Source organism: Nymphaea colorata, chromosome 6, assembly GCF_008831285.2.
Source record: "Nymphaea colorata isolate Beijing-Zhang1983 chromosome 6, ASM883128v2, whole genome shotgun sequence".
NCBI lineage: Eukaryota > Viridiplantae > Streptophyta > Magnoliopsida > Nymphaeales > Nymphaeaceae > Nymphaea > Nymphaea colorata.
This window is the reverse complement of record NC_045143.1, coordinates 7,282,263-7,302,415: the sequence shown is the minus strand read 5'-3', so window position 1 is coordinate 7,302,415 and position 20,153 is coordinate 7,282,263. Positions and strand designations below refer to the sequence as shown.

The window sequence follows — 20,153 nt, the reverse complement described above, 5'->3', positions numbered from 1 at the left end:
CAAAAACACTTATTTAGGAAGTCTGGGTATCAGTCTCTCTCTAATTTCCATCTGTGACTTAATTTTCATATTATAGAGGAAGCCTGCTGGGCATACGGCCCGGCCAGTTGCCGTCCGGCATCTCGACCGATTTTCCTATATATTGAAAGCTTGAGTGCAGTCCTTAGGCAGCTCATCGTGTCAAAATGCCAGCTTCTCCCTTCCATCTCTCCGCCCTCGCTTCCTTCTTCCTTCTCTCCCTGTTGCCAACTGAGGCAGCAGCACAAGTCCAAGCCCTGTTCATCTTTGGGGACTCTGTGGTCGATTGCGGCAACAATGACTACCTGCCAGGCTCCACTGCTACGGCGGATTTTCTGCCGTATGGCATAGACTTACCGGCGGTCACCGGCAGGTATACGAATGCGCGGACGGTGGCCGATATTCTTGGTGAGCTCCTGGGGATCGAGCACTTTGTTGCCTGCTCCAGGGATCCCAACACCAAAGGCCAGAGGATTCTGAATGGAGTTAACTATGCCTCTGCTGGAACGGGAATCCTCGAATGGACTGGTCGTGGCGTAAGTAGATCTTGCTCTGCTAGTCTCTTCTTGAGTAACATGCAGTTAGTGTTTAGCTTTTCTATTTCGCCCCGAAGTGTTTTTTGTTTTCGTTCAACGAGTAGAGGTTTAGCTGCCATGGAAGAAGTCGGAGTTCAGTTAGTATTAATGGCGTCTGATGCCAAGACGAGACCTTTCATAACTTATTTTCTCTAAACCTTTACTACAGAAAAAGGTAAAGCTGCATGATGGTAGGATGTACCAATGGCTGAGACCCCATTTTAGTGCACTTCTTTTCATGAAATTGTTTAGCAGAATGTCTGATAGATTAGCGGGCAAAATTCTAGCGTTTAAAGGAACAGAATCCCCTGTCTTAACGTTTCACTTGCAAATAAAGCTCAGAAAGTGATCACCAGCTTTATGTAACCGTATACGATTGACTACCGAAATTACCATAAGTTGAGAATCAGATTTCAAGTTACTGTAAAAGATAATTTTCCTTCTAGAATCACTAAAATGTTCACGTTTTATGGTTATAGCATTTACAAGTTGCAGCAAATCTTTCTCTTATTTCTTCGATTGAAGTTTCGGTTCCCCAAGACATGGTCGAGTTAGTAAGTGGATTTTAGTTTCTTCTTCACCCGTCCACTTTTTCTTGGTGTCTGATTTCTGCCCACATTTTGTTTACTGAAGGGAGGACTCAGAAGTGGGGATACAAATGTTTCCCTTGATTCAGCCTTTACCGGATTCAGCTTAGTCCGGTTTTAGTAAATAGATTTGGACTCTTCATCTTTTAATGCTAAATGATCTGACTAACTTAAGATCCCATATTTCTATGTAATATTCTATTAAATATTTGTCGAACCTCAGTTAGGACTTGGATTCAGGTTTTGTTGTGAAACTACATGCCCAAGATCAGCATCGGGTCTGGATTTCTTTACCAGATTGGACTAAGAGAATCTGAAACCCCAACACCAGACACTCTAGTCTCTTCACATTACTTATACCAGAAAGCTCTTGATGTTACAGAATCCACAAGTTCCTTTTTCATGAAACTCCTCTAAGGGGGTTTTAGATGAGGACCCAAAAGTCCACTGATGTTACAGCATAAACAAAGTCAGGAATTACACACTGTGTGCATTCCGCTAGAAGAGATGACAACTACCAGTCTTTAGTCAAAAATGTTGAATGGCTTTATATGTGAACCTGGAAAGCCATCAAGAGCTATTTGGCTTTCGTAACATCGTGTGGGTACTTCATTAAGATTCATGAAACATTGGTATTTTTCAATTATTCTTTTGTACTTTTCAATTATTTTTTTTCAAATTTGAAGTATATTCATGAAACACTCACATAATACTTTTAATGCCAAATGGCCCCTGAGAGCAAGTTGTTTCAACGACTCGGTCTAGTCATAGTCAGGTCTTCAATTTTTATGACGTATTTTTACTGTAATCTTGTAGTATAATCTATAGTCTCCCCACCCAATTAACATAAAGCAACATGATCTTGGTTATGATTTGTGATAACTTTAACCGTGAACGAGGTCATAAAACTAAGAATATTTGCTTGTCTTTATCAACCTCCAGATTCTCCATGGCCTCTGGATGTTTAGAAATTACGGACGAGAATATATTTACAAATTATTAAGCTTGTATTCGCTTCATATCTATAATAAAAGTTTTTATGATAGTAAAAAACAAAATAAATTTTTACACTTTGAAACAGGACCTTAAAGGCAGGCAAGGGAGAATGAGGGGCTTTCAATCCTCTCATCCGAATGGTATGTTGTTAACTTCTTGCTTGCTCACCGGAAAGATATTATGTCACAGACAACTCTATAAGTCTTGACACGACACCTATAAACATGACAATAAGTGGACTAAAATTCTGACAATCATAAACTCAAATCTTACTCTTACCCGGCCCTCCTCCAACTCCAATCCCTTAATATTATTCAAATTTCTGCTGATAACTAAATCTTTGCCCGTGACCAGAATATTGGCAGTCCCTTTTATTTCTTGGTGTTTGTTATGAAAGGCCATAAAGAGGGAGAGGGTGGTCCATGTTCCATGTCAGACACAATGTCTATTCTTTGTGCCTTATATACATCTCGATACACTTTCACATTTTAGGTTGAACTAGGTTTAATAGGTATTGCTAACAAATGAAAAAGTTTTTAAATATACCTGGTGTACATCTAGCACAATGTGGCCTTTACTAAAGTTTACTATGATATGATCTCTGCTTTTTCAATATGTGCCACTAAAAGTGTCATATTGCTGCTAGTACCAACTACTTGATTTTTACCATACATCTCCATATTCACAAAGTAGTCATCACCTATCTTGCTATTATGCCCAAATATGATACCAAAGCACATTTATAAGTTGACACATATAAGTAATGGGCCAAATGAACTCACAACTGTTTGCGAAGTGCTGATACCACTTATAGGGGAAATACTGGACCTGACTAAGTCTTGATATTAATTCTTGATATTATATTGTCCAAATCAAATTATGAAAATTTATTCTTTGACCCAAATAATTCCAATATCAAACTTAGAAAGATCCACTCAATCAATTATTGTCAGATAACTTAGCCAAAGATGGTGCTTAGATACGAATACAAAAACAATCAAACCAAAGAAAGCTCACAAAGTAAGCCTAATCATTAGGAAACTGTTAAATATTGACAACAATAGCTAGTGGGGGAGGTAGACATTTTTTGTTGAAGAGCATTAGTTGAAAAGATTTTGAATCATTCAACTATATGGTAAAATGACTGCGATTATACATTATATATGAGTAAATGGCATCAGTATACAAATAAACAAATGGTTGGGAACCGCCACTACATAAATAATTGAATTTTATGGAACCGTGCAGGCAACTGCCCGCACAAGTAAACTATGGCTCGACCCCTTGGCAAAAGCTCACGCAACTTTGTGCTTACAATGAGATGCTAAAAACCCTTATTTACTGAAGACAGTTCTACGGCTGAACCTTCCACGACAAACCAATAAGGTCTTATAGCATTTTACTTCATGGTTTAATTGAAGACAAGGCTCAACTTTTCTCAACCCTTCTCAAAGGCGTGGGCGATGACCCTACCAAACCCTCAATCTCAAGGCAATGGTAGCTAGCTTTTGCGTTATGCAAGAGCCCCCAACCGTCCTCTTATCGAACTGGCCGGTGGAAGCAACCGTCTGCAGTCACGGCGGGGACATTTCAGGCAGCCAAATTAGTACAGCAGAAGAGAAAGCCAGAAAAAAAAAAACACCAGGTCGGCCCAATAACTAATTGGGTCAGCCCAAGTGGGCTCGTCTAAACCCAGTTCAGTCAATTAACATTTTTTTAATACACATTTTATTGATTTATATATATATTATAATAGTTTTATTATGATTAATTATATATATATATATATTATTTTTATTTAAAAAATATATTTTTAAAATTTAATCACGCCGACCGAGCCTGAACTGGACTCGAACTCGGGTTTTAGGTGTCGAGCTGGGCCCAAGTTTCCTGTTTCAAATGTTAGGCCGGACACACGAACCCGACTCCTTTTAGTGCCGGGCAGGGCTGTTACCCAAGTTGTGTTCTCATTGGCCGAGGGAGCCGATCAACAAGTAGTCCCACCCAAAATGACCAATCAACCCAAATCAAAATTGCGAGGACAATGAATCTGACCTCACTGAGTCGCTTCCTTACCTACAGGCATTTCACCACACATTCATCACCTCCAATTTCGTCGACCACACATTCTTCACCTCCAAATTGGTCGACCATTAGATCGGGCGCTCCGTCCACGGTTGTTGTGCTCCCGTCAACATCTATTGCAGGATGGAAAATTTAAATTTTACAACGCCGAGTGCTATCACAAAGAACACATTTCCAGCAGCAAATGATTCCTTATGGTGTTTCACCACAGAATGCACTATAGGCTTCGGAAAATAGACAAGTAATAAAATTATTAATTAGGTGGCCGCAAACATAAATAAATAAATATCAGAACCTCTTATTCGTCTTTGATTTTATCTGCAGGAAATTATTACACCTTTGCCTGACCAAGTTCTCCACTTTGAAGAGAAGACGTTGCCAGATTTGGAGTCTCAGCTAGGGAAGAACCTCCCATCTTTCCTGTCCAAAAGCCTCTTTTTATTTAACACGGGCGGGAATGATTACATCAGCAATTGTTTTGGAGAATATGAATGTGACATACCAACATTCACGGAATTCCTCGTCACAAACTATACAACGATACTCAAGGTACAATTCCCCGTTCTTTCCTTCATCTACGTGAAAACCTAATTTTACTTAGGATGACACCTTTTGACTGTCATCTTAACTCTGATCTGGTTTGTATGTTGGATTTGAATTTTGGATATCGGTTATACATCATATCTAATATCACCAAAGTTCAGGATGAGGGAAATGTATATATCTCCTCTGCTTCTATCCACATGAGAGGCCCCAGTCTCTCCCCTTTCACCCATTACAGTGATAAAATATTCATAAGTCATTTTTGAAAAAAATAAATAATAAAAAATAAAAAATTAAGCTACGTTTTTTCTTAAATAATAAGTTCTAGAGAGTTAGAGGCATTATTGCTAACCAACTTAAATTCTTTTATTTTTTTATATAGTATAAACAAACATTATCATAACAATTTTTTTCATCTCTTTTCTTTTCTATTTAGACAAGCTTTTGTAATCATCTATTTCCTTTCCGTTCATTTCTTTCTCTACTCTCTCAATTCCTTTCATCTCTTTTCCTTTTTATTTAAACAAGCTTTTATAATCATCTCTTTCGTTGTAATTCCTTTCCTTTAATTTCTTTCTCTACTCTCTTTCCTTTCTTTTCCCTTTCGTTCATTTCTTTCTCTTCCTCCAAATAGGGCATAGAGAAAGTTGAGGCAGGTCATGCTTGAGGTTTGCTAGAGAAAGTTTCATGTGATCAGATAAGAGGACTTAATTAGGGTTAGAGTGTCTTGCTCACTTCTCCAAAGACTGAGAAAAGAGGAGTCCAAGAAAACCAATGGTTATTTGCGGGAGGGAGACGATTCTTGTCGAAGCAGGAATGCTAAGGGAATGTTCAATATATCCAGAATAATGAAATTTTAGAACCAAAATGCTTTTTTTTTAAGAAACTGGAATTATTAAACAAACATGGTATTTTATTTCTGGAACTAAGAAACTGAAATCCAGAATTTTGATTCCATTCTAGTTTGAGGAATAATTATGATTCTGGAATTTTCATTATTGAATCGAAATCCCAAACCATCAAACTCCTCTTAAGAAACTTTCTTGTCATGCCATGTAACCTCATTGGCCTGTGCAAGAAAATGGTTTCTCAAGAAGCAAAAGACTACGAGCATGTGATCGACTCCCTCTCTGAGAGTGACGGTTGAAAAATGCAAATGGAGGATGATTACAACAAACTCTTTGATGGAGGCTACTAGAAAAGGTGAACCAATGGGCGGGCATTGGGCGCTTCATTGCAGAGAATGAAGTATAGATTTATCAAATTGGGGTTGAACATCCTTATGGGGAGGTGAAAAACCATAGATTCTTTTTCTTGGGAAAGGGCTCTTTCTTTACCAAGGTTTAAAGTAGAAAGAAGCTTGCCATACACTTCACCAAGGAGCATGGAAGTAGAGAGGTCCAACATTGATAGCTTGCTATCCTATCTATAGCACATGTGTGTGGAATTACATAGAGGTTTGTCCTTCAAGGCTTTCTACCATTAATTAGAATATCAATGTTTCTATACTGCAAATGGCGGTATGTGCAATGGTTGAATTAAAGGGTGTACTGTAAGACCACTAAATGTCCCGTAAAACCACTGAATGTCCTAAAGCAGCCTTAGACCCTAGGAGCAGAAAGAAGGGGGTGACTATGCCTCTCAAGAACTGCCAACAAAGGTTGCCCCCAATTGCAAAATCCCTTCCCATGTCTGGGATTTCCAATAGTATCTTTCAAGGTTCCAAAAATATGGATATTCTACATAGCATGTTTAAGTTTGGAATACACAATACTTTACACTAAATTCCTAAATGTCTCCTACAAACTGTAAGATAAAATTACAATTTCCACATTCTCAGTTAAGTCATTTTAAGTATTTAAAATTATAAAAATAAGTGCCAGTGTTAGACTAGTCTAATCAAGTTTAATCAAGTCAAGTTCATGTAACTCAAATTTGACTTAGCATGTTTAAGTTTGAAATACACAATATTTTACACTAAATTCCTAAATGTCTCCTACAACTTACTGTAAGATAAAATTACAATTTCCACATTCTCAGTTAAGTCATTTTAAGTATTTAAAATTACAAAAATAAGTGCCAATGTTAGACTAGTCTAATCAAGTTTAATCAAGTCAAGTTCATGTAACTCAAATTTGACTTGCTTACAAACTCGTTATCAGTTAAGCTCGAACTCCACTAGTTTACCTAATGAGCCGAGCTCGAATCGAGCTTAACCAAGAGAGTTCCAGTCGAGCCCAAGTTGGCTCAACTCCTTGAACATCCTTATAAGGAAGAGGAAGGGAGGGGGAGGGGGTTTGTGGTGTGTGTGTGTATATATATGTACATTTATTTGTTTATTTTTTATATATTATCATACATTTACAATGAGGTTTTTCTTGTATATTTCTCGGCATAGTTATTTCCTCAAAAAAAAATTTGGGAAAATCTCAGCAAATTTTTGAAAAAATAAAAAACTTATTAATTTGGTAAAAGAAAAAAATAAGAAACTCGTAAGAAAACATCAAAATAATTCGATAAATGATAGGAACAATCTCTTAATGATGATAAAAATGATAGTAAATAATTTGATTTTAAATTTAAAGATGAATCCATGATGCCATTAACTTTAAGAAAAAGAAAAAAAAAATTAAAACCAAGCCAAAAAATGCGATAAATACACTTTTCATGTTCTTTTTCAAAAAGACATGCTTTTTCAGGTTGTTCGTTTTATAATTTTTCTAATCAATATTGCAATATTTTTTAAAATATCACGAAATTTGTGGTTTTAAAATCCAACTGCTAATCTCTATCAATCCTGCCAGTTAAAATGTGTTAGTTTATCTAATTATCACTTTTCATATTTAATGCCCATTGTTTAGCATTCCATGAGAAAATAAATAGGTACAGTTGTATAAGTGTTATATGTGATAAAAATTTAGGTTCTACCTTTTATTTACATATAGAAAGTAAGTCGCTCCTCTCCATTTAGCCTAAACACTGATGTACCTGAGAATTGTCTTAGGATGGTTTTCAGAAATGATAAGGTACTTATCGTATTTTGGCATACCACTAATAGTCCTAGTTCATAAATTTACAGGTACTAATGGAAGCTAGTTAGAACATAAACTGATAATCCAGCAAGATTACCCTCAAGTTAGTTTCGGATTGAGTGGTTACAGACTCATAGTTAATATCATAATAAAGTTTAGGGCCAAAACCTAAACTTACGTGGTACATTTTTAAATAAAATTTAGAAATAGTATCAACACTTCACAAACATCACGCCTTTATGTCCTTCCATTAAGACATTAGCGTAATGGGTTTTATTTGAAATTGTGTGATCGATGAGTTTACAAACGAAAGCGGGCGGAGGGGAATGTCCCCATCCTAAAGAATACAACAGAAATCAATGTTATCTGTATCGTACGGTACAGACGCGTATCGTACAATACATATCGTCTGTATCAACAAAAACGATACGACACGCCTACAATACACGATACGGAGGTGTATCGTAGGCGTATTGTCCGTATCGTACCGTATCGTACGATACGGTCGATACACCCCCGTATCGTACGATACGGGGGGAAAATGGCAAAAGGGTCCGATGGCCCCTTTTTTCATTTTATTTCAAAAGATATGCTCCTCTCTCTCTCTCTTCTTGTTTCTAAACATTGCAAGAGGCGTGGGAGGAAGAGATTTTCCTCATTTGCATCAAGTTTTGCCCGTGAGATAGCTTTCTTTCTCGTAGAGGGCACGGTGGAAAGGTTGGAGAAAGAGAGTCTATGTCTATATGTTTTGACTTTTGAACTTATGAATTGTGATGTAATCGAATACTCTTTGGCTGCTTAGTATGTTATTTTGATTTTTGAATGTTTGATTTCTTATTTTGGAATGTGTTGTTCATATTCATACTTTATCGTTCATACTTCATATACATGAATGATGAATGTTCCTTTAAATACATTTTTCTTGATTTTTTCTTGTTGTTTTGGATTTATTTAAAAAAATTTTGATTTTTTTCTATTTTTTATATTTTTTAATATTTTTTATAAATTAAAAAATTAATTTTATGATACGTTACGATACATTTACGATACGTTACGATACGACGTATAGGTCAGCCCGACCGATACGCGATACGATACGCCAGTGATAACATTGACAGAAATGAAAGAATAAGAACAGGGAAAAAACAGCAGCTCAGAGGAGCTCAAAAACATATGAAGGGAACTAAGTACAGTCAGAAATTCCTTGCCTTGCCAGCAGTGAGACCTGGGAAAAGTCTCAATACTCACGAAGAAAAGGAAGTGATAGAAGAACCATTTGGAAAGTAATAATCATTTTGCGGAATTAGTTACAAGTAGTGTTGGTAACTGTTAGTATCCAGTAAATTACTAAAACGAAGCAAGAGCTCACCAAAGAAAATCCGCTTCTTCTTACAACAGCATGCTCATGGTTCTGTAAATGTAGAAATATGTGCAGACAAACATTATACAGATGAAACAGTACAAAACTACTGAGGAACACCGTAATCACACTGCTTTAGTGAGGAAAACTGTAGCCGACTGCTGAAAACAGATATACCCAACTGCCGCAGTCTCATATTCGCCATGCTTGCAAAATCTAGAAGCAAGATTAGTAACAATATGGCATAAATATGACACAAATTTATCGTGGGAAAACCCCAATCGTTGGAAAACCCCCATTCTTGTGAAAACCAGAGTAGAAGGGTTCCACTGTCAAGACATAAAATCAGCACATCTGACATTTCTGTCTCCTCTTTCCCCATTCAAAGCAAAAGCTTCACAAAAATCTGTTTTGATGAACAAAAGAAATACAACAATAACAGAGTGAATAATAGAACGCCGGCAGCTGAAAGGAGACTTAAACATATTGCTGCTCCTTATATCTCCTCCTTCTCCTTGATGTACCCACCGGCACGGAGAAGGAGCCCCTTCTTTCTCTCTCTTGATACTCACCATGAACCTCTGCCACCGAAAGGGCGCTGCCCACTTTCGAGTTTTTCGTGCCCCTCCCTCACAGCTCACACCTTCGTAAAGAGCGCTGGCGTCGTAGTGGGGATAACAAATCAATTGGGTGCCCTCTCTGGAGGCTGGGTCCGACCCAACAGCAGTAACTTACGATGTTAATTTAATTGGATTTTTATGATCATCAACCGTTTGGAGAAATGTTCACAAGACATTTCAATAGATTCTCCAACCTTTTTTACTTATTTTGCAGGGGATGTACAATTTGGGAGCTCGGAATTTTGTGTTGTTCTCAGCCGAAGTGAGTGGCTGCACGCCTTTTGGTCGTAGCTCAAATGACGGGATATGCAACGAGGATTACAATTATGCTTCAACAACTTTCAACACTCGACTGAACGCTTCCATAGATGAACTCAACCAAGAAATGGCCGACGCTCATTTCATTTTCGTTTCTCTCTACCAGATGATCACTGAGATTATAGAGGACCCAAGTGCTTACGGTCACTCTCTCTCCCTCACTCGCTCACTCTCTCTCGCTCTCTCTCTCTCCCTCCAGAAATGCATGTGTTCTAATCAAGAATGCATATAAAACAAACAGGGTTCGACAATATCACCGCTCCATGCTGCAAGGTTCCTGACGGCGCTACCATTTGTGAGGAAGCCGGCGCTGTATGTCCTGATCGGTCCAAGTATCTCTACTTTGATGGAGGCCACCCCACAGATGCAGCAAACATCATATTGGCCAACAGGGCATTCTACTCGAACCAAACAACCATGGCCTACCCCTTCAATGTGAAGCAGCTGATGAATGTCACATCCTTGCGGGATGACACTCGCAAGGCTACAAAACCATGGAGCATGCCCACCAACTTTAAGGATGTCCAGTGATTATTGATAATTGGCTTCGTTTCTAGCATTGGAATTGTAATCCATAAAATGCATCCCATGAACTATTGACATGCCCAGAAGGCTACGTTTCGAACTTGTTTGCGCTATTTGTCATCACAAAATAGAGCTTTGGTTCACATACTTTGGCTTGCCCATGTGTCTGTACTATATATATATTATATAAATAAAGGTTAGATGGGTAATGGGGATTATTCAAACTGTGTTTGCATATTTGAATCCAACCTTGTGCTTGAACATATCCCTGGATTTGGATTTTAAGGTGTTCCACACAAGATTGAGACAGCTGCCGAGGCAACTTGTAACTGTTATGGGCAATTGCCTACACCACCCTGCAAAATTTACCTTATTTAGATATTGGTAATTTATCACATTTTTACCTTAATTTTTTTTTATACTTGAGTGCTTCTTAAAGTTTGAAATTTAAAAAAATAGTACCCCTTAACTAGAAATTTTTTACTCTGCCTCTGGATTGAGAAAGAAACCAGGAAGGACTTGGGTAGTTAATGCCCTGCAATTGAGGTCGAGTGAAGCAAATTTCTTTTATGATTTTCACATAAGATACGAGTCTGCCTTACCAGCTAATTTTCAGATTGATATTGTCTATTTTAAGTTCTGAACAAGAGCAATCTCATTTTGTGATGGGTGGGATTAATCTCAGTAGAATTGTCAAAGGGGATATTGTCTCTTGTGTAGTAGTCTCTTTACTTCACTAAAAAAAAAAACATTAGTATTAACGACGGGAAGGACACATCAGTAAAAATAAAATAAAAAAAAAAAAAAACTGTCAGTAAAAGCATTACTGACGGCAGATGTTGTCTGTCATTGTACAGGGTATCACTAAAGCTTTCATCGACAAGCCCTAATACCGGCAGTATATGTTCATTTACAGTGACGCTTCTTTAACGTCAGTAAACACCAAACCTTCACTGATGGGAACAACACACCATTAAACTAAGTTACACGGACTCTTCTATTTTACTACTGCAGTCGGATGCGCACCGGACATGGGTGTGACTCCGACTCGCACCCGAGCCTAGTCAACGTGAGTCGGATATGGTCAGCCACACTTGACTATATTTGTTCATTTCTGACACGCACCCAACTCGCGTCAAACTTGAATTGAGTGTGGTCAACACGTCTGGTCTAAGTGTTTTCCATTTTTTTTGTATTATTGTTGTATACATTTTAACATTTTATTTTAGATGCTTGTTTAGTTGTTCTTGAATCTATTATAAAAGTTTAAAGTTCAACTAACAAATATATATTGTCAGTCGTGTACATGTGCAGCGTGCATAACTTATAATATGTAATATAAGCTTTTTTATATATGCATTATGCAGCCGACCAGCTATGGTTAGTGTTGTTCTCTTGAAGTTTTAATTTCAAATTTTTAATTTCTGCTTTTATGATTCTATCAAATTTTTATGCTTTATGTAAATTGTTAGTACGTCATGTTACTAAAGTACTATATATAATATATTATATATAATATATGTTGTTTTGATATTTTTCTACATGCAATACAATTATGTTATATACATTAATAACTAAATTGTAATAATAATATATGCATACTTATTATATTATATACATAATAAATTAATAATAATAATAATAATAATAAAATGCCCTCGTCGCACCATCGCACTTAAATTTTTGAGATGTGTCATTCTGGCACCCACACCCGCACTCCGCATTCATGTGACATAACGAGTAAATGACAAATTACAGACAAGCACTTTCTGTCGATAAAAAATCTCCATCAGTATTCACTTGTTTTACTAAAATACATTGTCCCTGACCTAAGTTGAATACTGACGGTGGATGGATATCGCTACTAATGGTGAACAATCACTGACGGAACAAGAAGGCCATAAGTATTAATTAGACAAATGTTAGCGGGTTGGGAGGAACGTCTGTAATAATCAAGCACTAGCGGGAACGGGAGGATGTCAGTAATAATTGAGAACCACTGACGTTTCCGGGGAACCATGAGTAATAATTAAATCAATGCCCACGCATTTCTGGACCATCAGTACAGTCTTTACCAACGTCTCCTAATGTATGGACGGTAAAAACCTGGCTCTTCTGACGGCCGTTTCCACCCGTGGGTAAAAGTCTTTCTTTACCATTAAGTTGTCTCTCCCATCAATGAATCCATTTTTACTAACGGTTTGCTTTGTAACAGTAAACATTGAACTTTTTGTAGTGTCCAGGGGATTATAAATTGCCTTGTGCACTTTATTAGCTGAGATTGATAAGTTTTGAGTTGTTCATAGTGGGTTGTTGTATAGTCTTTTTTTTCATCTTGTCTTTCTTTGTATTCTTTGACCCTTTCTAAATAAAACAGAGGGCCACTCCCTCAACTCCTATTCATTGATAAAAAATAAAGAAAAAAATTGTTCACCAAATCCAACCTCTTCTTGTTGGAGACATACATACCACTTAGTTGGCTATCTATATATGATGGCCAAAATAATACAACACCTTTACAATCTAAGGAACAAATCACAAATATATGATTGCTTCCTCTTGAGCCACCAATGAAGGCAAGGAAAACTATAGGATTTGTCGGTCTCATGCATATTTGGTTGGAAATCCTTCCTTTTTGGTGTATCATGTTGTTTCAAATCAGGGGTGGAGCAAAATTTTTTTTCATGAAGGGGGCCGATGTAAAGTTTTTGAATTTTGACACAGACTGAAATATTATTTTTCAAAATTTTTATATAAGACAAATAAAATTTTCTAAAATTTACATGTAAATGATTAAAAAAATTTTAGGTGGGGCCAGGGCATGCTTGTCTCTGCTCCTGTGTCATATTCATCAAAGCCAAATTCTTTCCATTTATATTAGAAGATGGGAGAGATGGATCTGAATTTTTAAGGCATATCTAAGGCTTTGCTCATGTGATTGCCATCTAAGAGCACCAACGGCAATATATATATATATATATATATATATATATATCGTATAAAATGGAGCTGCCTGCTCTGACATGACAGCCACTAGGCTACCGGTAACATGGAACCGACGGAATCCCAAATGACTTGCTCCATCTCAATTATTCATTACCAACATTTTCTTTTTTAAAACCTCAATTTTACAGTTGGCTGAGTTCAGTTATATAAAACACAGCTTCACGAGACTTGAGTCATTACGTCAAGCGGACTTGGTTGTTAATTACATTTTCAGTATCTCATTAAAAAACAATTCTAGCTCATAAGAGTAGTTAACACCAAATTGGACGTCTGTTTTAAAAAACGGCGCGGATACAGAACTCTGTGCCTTTAAAAAAAATTAAATTTGATCAAAGTGGGCAAATTTGTCAGTTGAGTAAGTATTTTAATATTCCTTAGTTAAAAGCGGCTGTTTGAAAAAACAAAAGTAAACGCGGTCTTTTGTAAATCTTTCAAGAAAGAAAAGAAAACGTTAAGGGCATCCTCATCAGGACAAAAACTAAAAGTGAAACAATTTCGAAAAAAAAAAAATCAAAATGACTTAACACAGCGAAGGTGGAGTGAGGAGTGAAACATGACCGGGGCACACCCATCGTCCCCTCTCTCTCTCTGGGATTGGCAGATGCAGTTGATGACTTAGGAGACCAGTCGTTCCCGCTTTCCTGGCCCTCCAAAACTGTTAGGTCGGGACATCGTGTCCACCACGTTTATGATTGAACCTTGCATGAATTGCATGCCTCGGAGGCGCACATTTATACATTCCAAGTGCGTGGCCAGAAAACAGCAGATCAGCGGAGCCCGAGATTGGACGCCGTTCTGATCGTTTAGTCCGTGCTCCATGGACCATCAAGAGTGGGGACAGGGAAGACGGAGGAGAGTGGATGAGGTGGTGGCGCGGAAGCCGAGACAATGGGGCAGTGCCGGTTGGTAGCCATGGCGAAGCCCGCAAAGGCTCTCTTACTTGACAGTCATCACAAGCTTCCCCTGCCTCCCACCTTAACTTCCAACTCCTCAGCGTTATAAGAAGAGAGCATTGCCAGTGAGCGGGAGAAAGGCACCGGTCCTAATTCCCCAAAGTCCTTCGAAGATGTTGAACTCCTTCTCTTTCTTTGTTATCTTCTTCTTCCTTCTTCCTTCCTTCTCTGTAGCAGTTCATTCTGCCGCAAAGGAGCCGCCCCTCGCTATGTTCGTTTTTGGGGACTCCGTCTTCGACAACGGGAACAATCTCTTCCTGTCGACATCGCTGTCGAAGGCGAATTATCTGCCGTATGGTGTGGATATGGGAGGGCCTAGCGGGAGGTTCACCAACGAAAAGAACCCGGCTGATGTCTTGGGCGAATTTCTGGGCCTCAAGAAGCTCATTCCTGCGTTTCTGAACCCAGAGGCGACAGGGGAGGAAATTGTTCATGGTGTTAACTATGCTTCTGCTGGTTCTGGGATCCTTGACTCCACCTTGAACACAGTAAGTGGCAACTTAATTGCTTACAACTTCTCCCAACATTTTACATTATGCTTTTTTTGTTTTTTGTTTTACTCTTTCAAGTGGCGATATTAGGAATCGACCATGAGAGTGAAGAAGGTTAGTGGAAGATAATATTGAAAAACCAATTGAAGCAACGTTCTTTTGGTTTTCAGGATAACAGAACGTTACCTGATCCATGCATGCCCATAGTTTTAGCTTTTATGAAAGAGCTGTTCTTCTAAAGAAAATCACAAAGGATGCTTTTCGTTTCAAAAGTATAAGCAAAATACAAGCAGGTGAAAGATACTTTCCCACCACAAGGGTTGGAGTTACTGAGCAAGAAGGCAGTTTACCTTTTACGGGACTTTGAATTTAAATCATGAGGCAGTCGCAGCCACGTCTCAATCCGTTCTTTCTATAAAACGTAATTAGTCCCCAAGCCAATAATGTGAAACCTTGTATTTTATATCGTTGCATTTGATATCTGCGTGCAAAAATGTTTTGATCTTACTGTTTAAAACCATGGATTTATGAAGGATGATCCGAATAAATGCACATACGCACTATATATATATATATATATATATATATATATATATATATATATATATAATTGTAACTGGTTTATTTATTATTCCAATGACAAGCAATTAATATAAGTGTTTTACAATATTTTAGGAGTCTTGCAGCCGTCGGACCCATGCCTTCAAAGGGGGCCCAGGTCCACCAACCATTCCACAGGGAAACAAATTTATATATATATACACACACACACACATATAAATACTTATTTAAAATTTAAAATCATAACTGTGCTCTTCAAATATGTGCCCTACAGAATAGTACTAGATTGATAGCATGAAGTATATATTTATCGACTTCTCGAAGTCTATTTTTATTTGCCATCCAGACCAGAGAAAACACTCGAAAACGGTATTGTGTCACTAATTTTGGGGTTGTCATGCAAGTTGGTGTTTAAAGGTAACTTGTTAAAGTGTCGTTCAAGCACCAAGAAGGTCATGCGCATATTATAATTATACTACTTGGTTGTCATGGTAAATTCGTCCAATTAACCCCATTAATTTTTACCACGGCAACCACATTTACCATAGTAAGGGAAGGTAGCATCTGTGTTGCATTATTTAGTTAGTTCTGCGATGATGTCCGAATTGATTTGACAATGCATACAAGTCGGATGAAAGGAGTTATTATTGGTGGTGGAAAACTGGCTGCTGAACGTTCAACAATTGCTTTATCTTCAAGCGACAATAATAAGGCTTATCAAATTGAATTAGGACGAACTCTCTCCGAAGTTGGAACCAGGAATTTTTAACACTATCTAATGCATACTTGCATAGTAGATAGCTAAAGTTTAAACCACTCAAACATTTTTAAACCTTCTAATACAATAAAATGAAATATATATAAATAAGCAAATGGTTGAAGGCAGTGATATGTAGACATACAAATTATATAGGGTCGTGTGGGCAACTGCCCACATAAGCCCTGATGCGGGTTCACTCCAGCCATGCAATATAGCAACAATCTTAAATATTGGCATTTGTTTATTTTGGAAGAGCCTTTTTTTGTTGTCTGCTCCTCTCCTGTGAGATGCAACAGTCAGTCAAACTATGCGCCTCTCGTGTTAATGACTTAGAAGGTCAGGTGTCGATCGGAAAAGGCTTTGTATTTATTAATTACTGAGAATCGTGAAACTTTAAAATTGAAATGCTTATTTTTTAGTAAATTTGAAATTATTGAACAAATGAGATATTTTGTTTTTGGAATTGGGAAACTAAAACCTCGAGTTTTGATTCCATTCTAATTTGAAGAGGAATTATGATTCTAAAATTTTTATTTTTGATAAAAAAAATTCCAAACCTTCAAACGCCAACTTAAGGACATGATATGTATTAGATAGTGATTAACGTTAATTTGATGATTTTTTTAAAATTTTAAATATAAATTTTAAAATCATAATTATAAACACACACTGTTGCAAATTAGAATGTAACTTTTGTCTTCTGCTGGCAGAGTAGCCTTCCATTGAACACACAGATCAATTACTTTGAGAATACGACATTGCCGGGCCTGAGGTCCCTCATGAACGAGAGCCAACTATCCGCCTACCTGTCTGAGGCCATCTTTGTGTTCAACTCTGGAGCTAACGATTATGAGCAATCTTGCTTTTCTGGCGAAAATTCATCGGACATTTATTGCTCCATGTCAGATTTCACGATATTACTTGCTAATGAGCTTATTGGCCAGTTCAAGGTATGCACATATTCACTTTTTGCTTTCAATTACTAGTCGTATTAAAAGCTGACACATTGTTCTTTGTGCCTTATAAGAGATAGAAATACTTCGATAGTTGTGCCCAAACAATAAAACATCTCCTTCAAAAGTTTTAAGAAGGATTTGGTAATTGATATCGTTTCATGAATATGCTCCAAAGCAACGTAGTAAATTCATTGTTTCAAAAAATGAAGTATGGCTATTTGGATTAAGTAGACAGAGCAAATAGATAACAAAATGAAAGGTGTGACCAACTATTCATTCATTTGCCTGATGATCAAGCTAATTTGCAGAGAAGAGAAGTTCTCTATTGCCCATAAAACCTGCAGCGCTAGGAGTAGAAACCATGCTCTCAAATCTGAAAAATACACAAAGCTCTGCTTCTCAATGTTGTGACCAAAATCAAAATTCGTATAATTAATTACCTGCTACTTATGTTTGTTGTGGTGGCTCTTGTAGAAATTGTACATTTTGGGAGCTCGAAAGTTCGTATTGTTTGCTATCCAAGTGATTGGATGCAGCCCGCTAGCTCGAAGCATGTCAACGACCTCAGAGTGCATGGGGGACTTCAACTTTGCTGCTAAGTTGTTCAACGATCGCATGCTCAACAATATCGACAACATAACACAAGCTATGCCGGGATCAAACGTAGTCTTTGTTAACACCTACGGGATATTAGATAAATTTCTCGAGAATCCTGCTGCTTATGGTATGCCCTACACTTCTCGTATGACTATATATTTTCATAATTCATTGGGAGGAATGTTGAACCCATTGCTGCAGTGGCTTTGACAGACTTGAAGCCCTGCAGAGCCAAATATTTTAGTGAGGGAAACATTAACATGTAAATTTTTAGTTGAAAAGAGGCATTAATATATAGAAAAAATATGTGCTTACATATAGCTTGTTGAAAGTGAGGGGGCATATGGCCCCCTTCTTAACTCCACCTGTAATCTAAGGAGGTATCCTTTATGTAACCAATTCTTGGTAGGTGCTATAAATTAAAGGATAGTGGGCGTTCGCTTGCATTAATACCTATTCATCACATTAAAAGCACTCAAACACCCACTTGCTTGTTTGGAAACGGTCAGACCGCTGGGGGCTGTTTGGCTGCAAATATATTTTGTGAGTGTCTTATTAATGTACACAAAGATTGGAGCAAATACACATAGTCCTTTATAATTAATGTTTTGTGAACCCAACTTAATATTTCGAATAGATTCATGAGACCTTCGTCGGAGTGTTTCTACTGTCAAACAACCTTTAAGTGCACTATCAAACAAGAAGTACTAGAAACTATATGCTTTCTCCTTAAATCGAAACCTGCCACCTAATAGCTGCTCTATGTATTGACTGACAAAACCTACAACCAAATTAAATTTCATTCAAACGGTTGAACACATTAATCTATCTGAAACTGTGTGTGACAATATTGGTGTTTAATATTGTTAACAGGATTTACAGTTACAAATGCATCTTGCTGCGAAACGACAGCGGAAAGTTATTATATCGCATGCTTGGAAGGGGGCACGGTGTGTGGAAACAGATCCGAGTACGTCTTCTTCGACGGCGTGCACCCAACACGGAGAGTGTATGAGGCCATTTCTTCCAAGGCATTTTTGTCCGATCTCACGGGCGAAGTCTATCCTTTCAATGTGATGAAGCTGGCAAACCTCACCTCTGGTTCAAAGGTGGGAGGTTCAGTTCTGGAGTCAAGGGCGTGGGAGAGCTTTGGCAAGAATGTGCAGTAGATGATGGTTTCGTGTTAATCCAAATATTGAGTCTAGCACCACTATTATCTGCAATATTGTGGCTCTATATGTATTGGACTCAATGGTGTTGGTCCTATAATATCATGCAGTTTAGAAGAGAATGTGTGAGTATAAGATCAAGTACTCTGTATCGATTATAGTATTCGTCCTATAATATCATGTATTTAAAGGAGAATATATGAGTATAAGATCGCGTACTCTGTAGCTCTGAATTTTCTTCACTTACTTAGAAGAGGATAATAGAAGGGAGTGCTCTTGGCCAGGTGGAGAGTTTGTGTGGCACTGCAAAAAACCGACGAATTACCAACAGCAAAAAAATGTCGGTGAAGCATACGCATGCATTGATAATGGTTTTTCTGACATTTGCTTTGATCTATGGTGAAGAGAGTGTAAGTAAAAACCATCACCGGTATTGAAATACTACCCGAAAATAGTGCTATCGTCGAAAGGATACATACCCTACAAAGTGTTATAACCTGAAATAATTCATTGAAAGAAAAAAAAAAAGAGGCCAGAAAGGTTCGGGCAGAGTTAATAAGTTGAAGAGGCCTTTACCGACACGTAGGAGACACTAGTAAAATTTGTATAGAAACTTTGATCGAAGTCCAAGGCATGTTAGCGAAAGTGACCTCCCGAGAAAACACATTGGTAAAGCTAGGGTTATGCCAATAATCTTGACAGACGTAGGCAATTCTTCACCAGAAAACAATTTCACCAACGTGAGCGTGACCACGTGTCAGTAAAACTCACTTCCGGCGTCTGGGAAATGGATGTACTTTACTTTTTACTGACGTTCAACGATGGCCATTGGTAAAAGTAAGTTGTTTAAGGACGTTTGCAAACTAAACATCAGTAAAAACCCAACTTCAGCCACATTCTAGTGGCACACGTCGATGAAGGCTACTTTTTACAGACGTTTTCCTCGGTAAAAATGAATCTTGATAGACAATTAACCCCCGGACGTCAATCAATGTTGCCTT

At 37.7% G+C, this 20,153-nt stretch overlaps 2 protein-coding genes across 2 annotated transcripts; both read left to right on the top strand.

Annotated features, from left to right (window-relative positions):
* The first annotated feature begins 99 nt into the window (after positions 1 to 99).
* On the top strand, positions 100 to 10,883 carry LOC116255436 (GDSL esterase/lipase At4g16230-like). The gene is made up of 4 exons (XM_031631257.2): positions 100 to 554; positions 4,586 to 4,810; positions 10,031 to 10,277; positions 10,376 to 10,883. Exons 1-4 carry the CDS (start codon positions 186 to 188, stop codon positions 10,663 to 10,665), a joined length of 1,131 nt encoding a protein of 376 aa, XP_031487117.1. The 5' UTR covers positions 100 to 185; the 3' UTR covers positions 10,666 to 10,883.
* A 3,571-nt stretch (positions 10,884 to 14,454) lies between these two features.
* LOC116255433 (GDSL esterase/lipase At1g29670-like) lies at positions 14,455 to 19,377 on the top strand. Its single transcript, XM_031631254.2, has 4 exons — positions 14,455 to 15,106; positions 17,141 to 17,380; positions 17,861 to 18,110; positions 18,857 to 19,377. Exons 1-4 carry the CDS (start codon positions 14,732 to 14,734, stop codon positions 19,150 to 19,152), a joined length of 1,161 nt encoding a protein of 386 aa, XP_031487114.1. The 5' UTR covers positions 14,455 to 14,731; the 3' UTR covers positions 19,153 to 19,377.
* Positions 19,378 to 20,153: the final 776 nt, after the last annotated feature.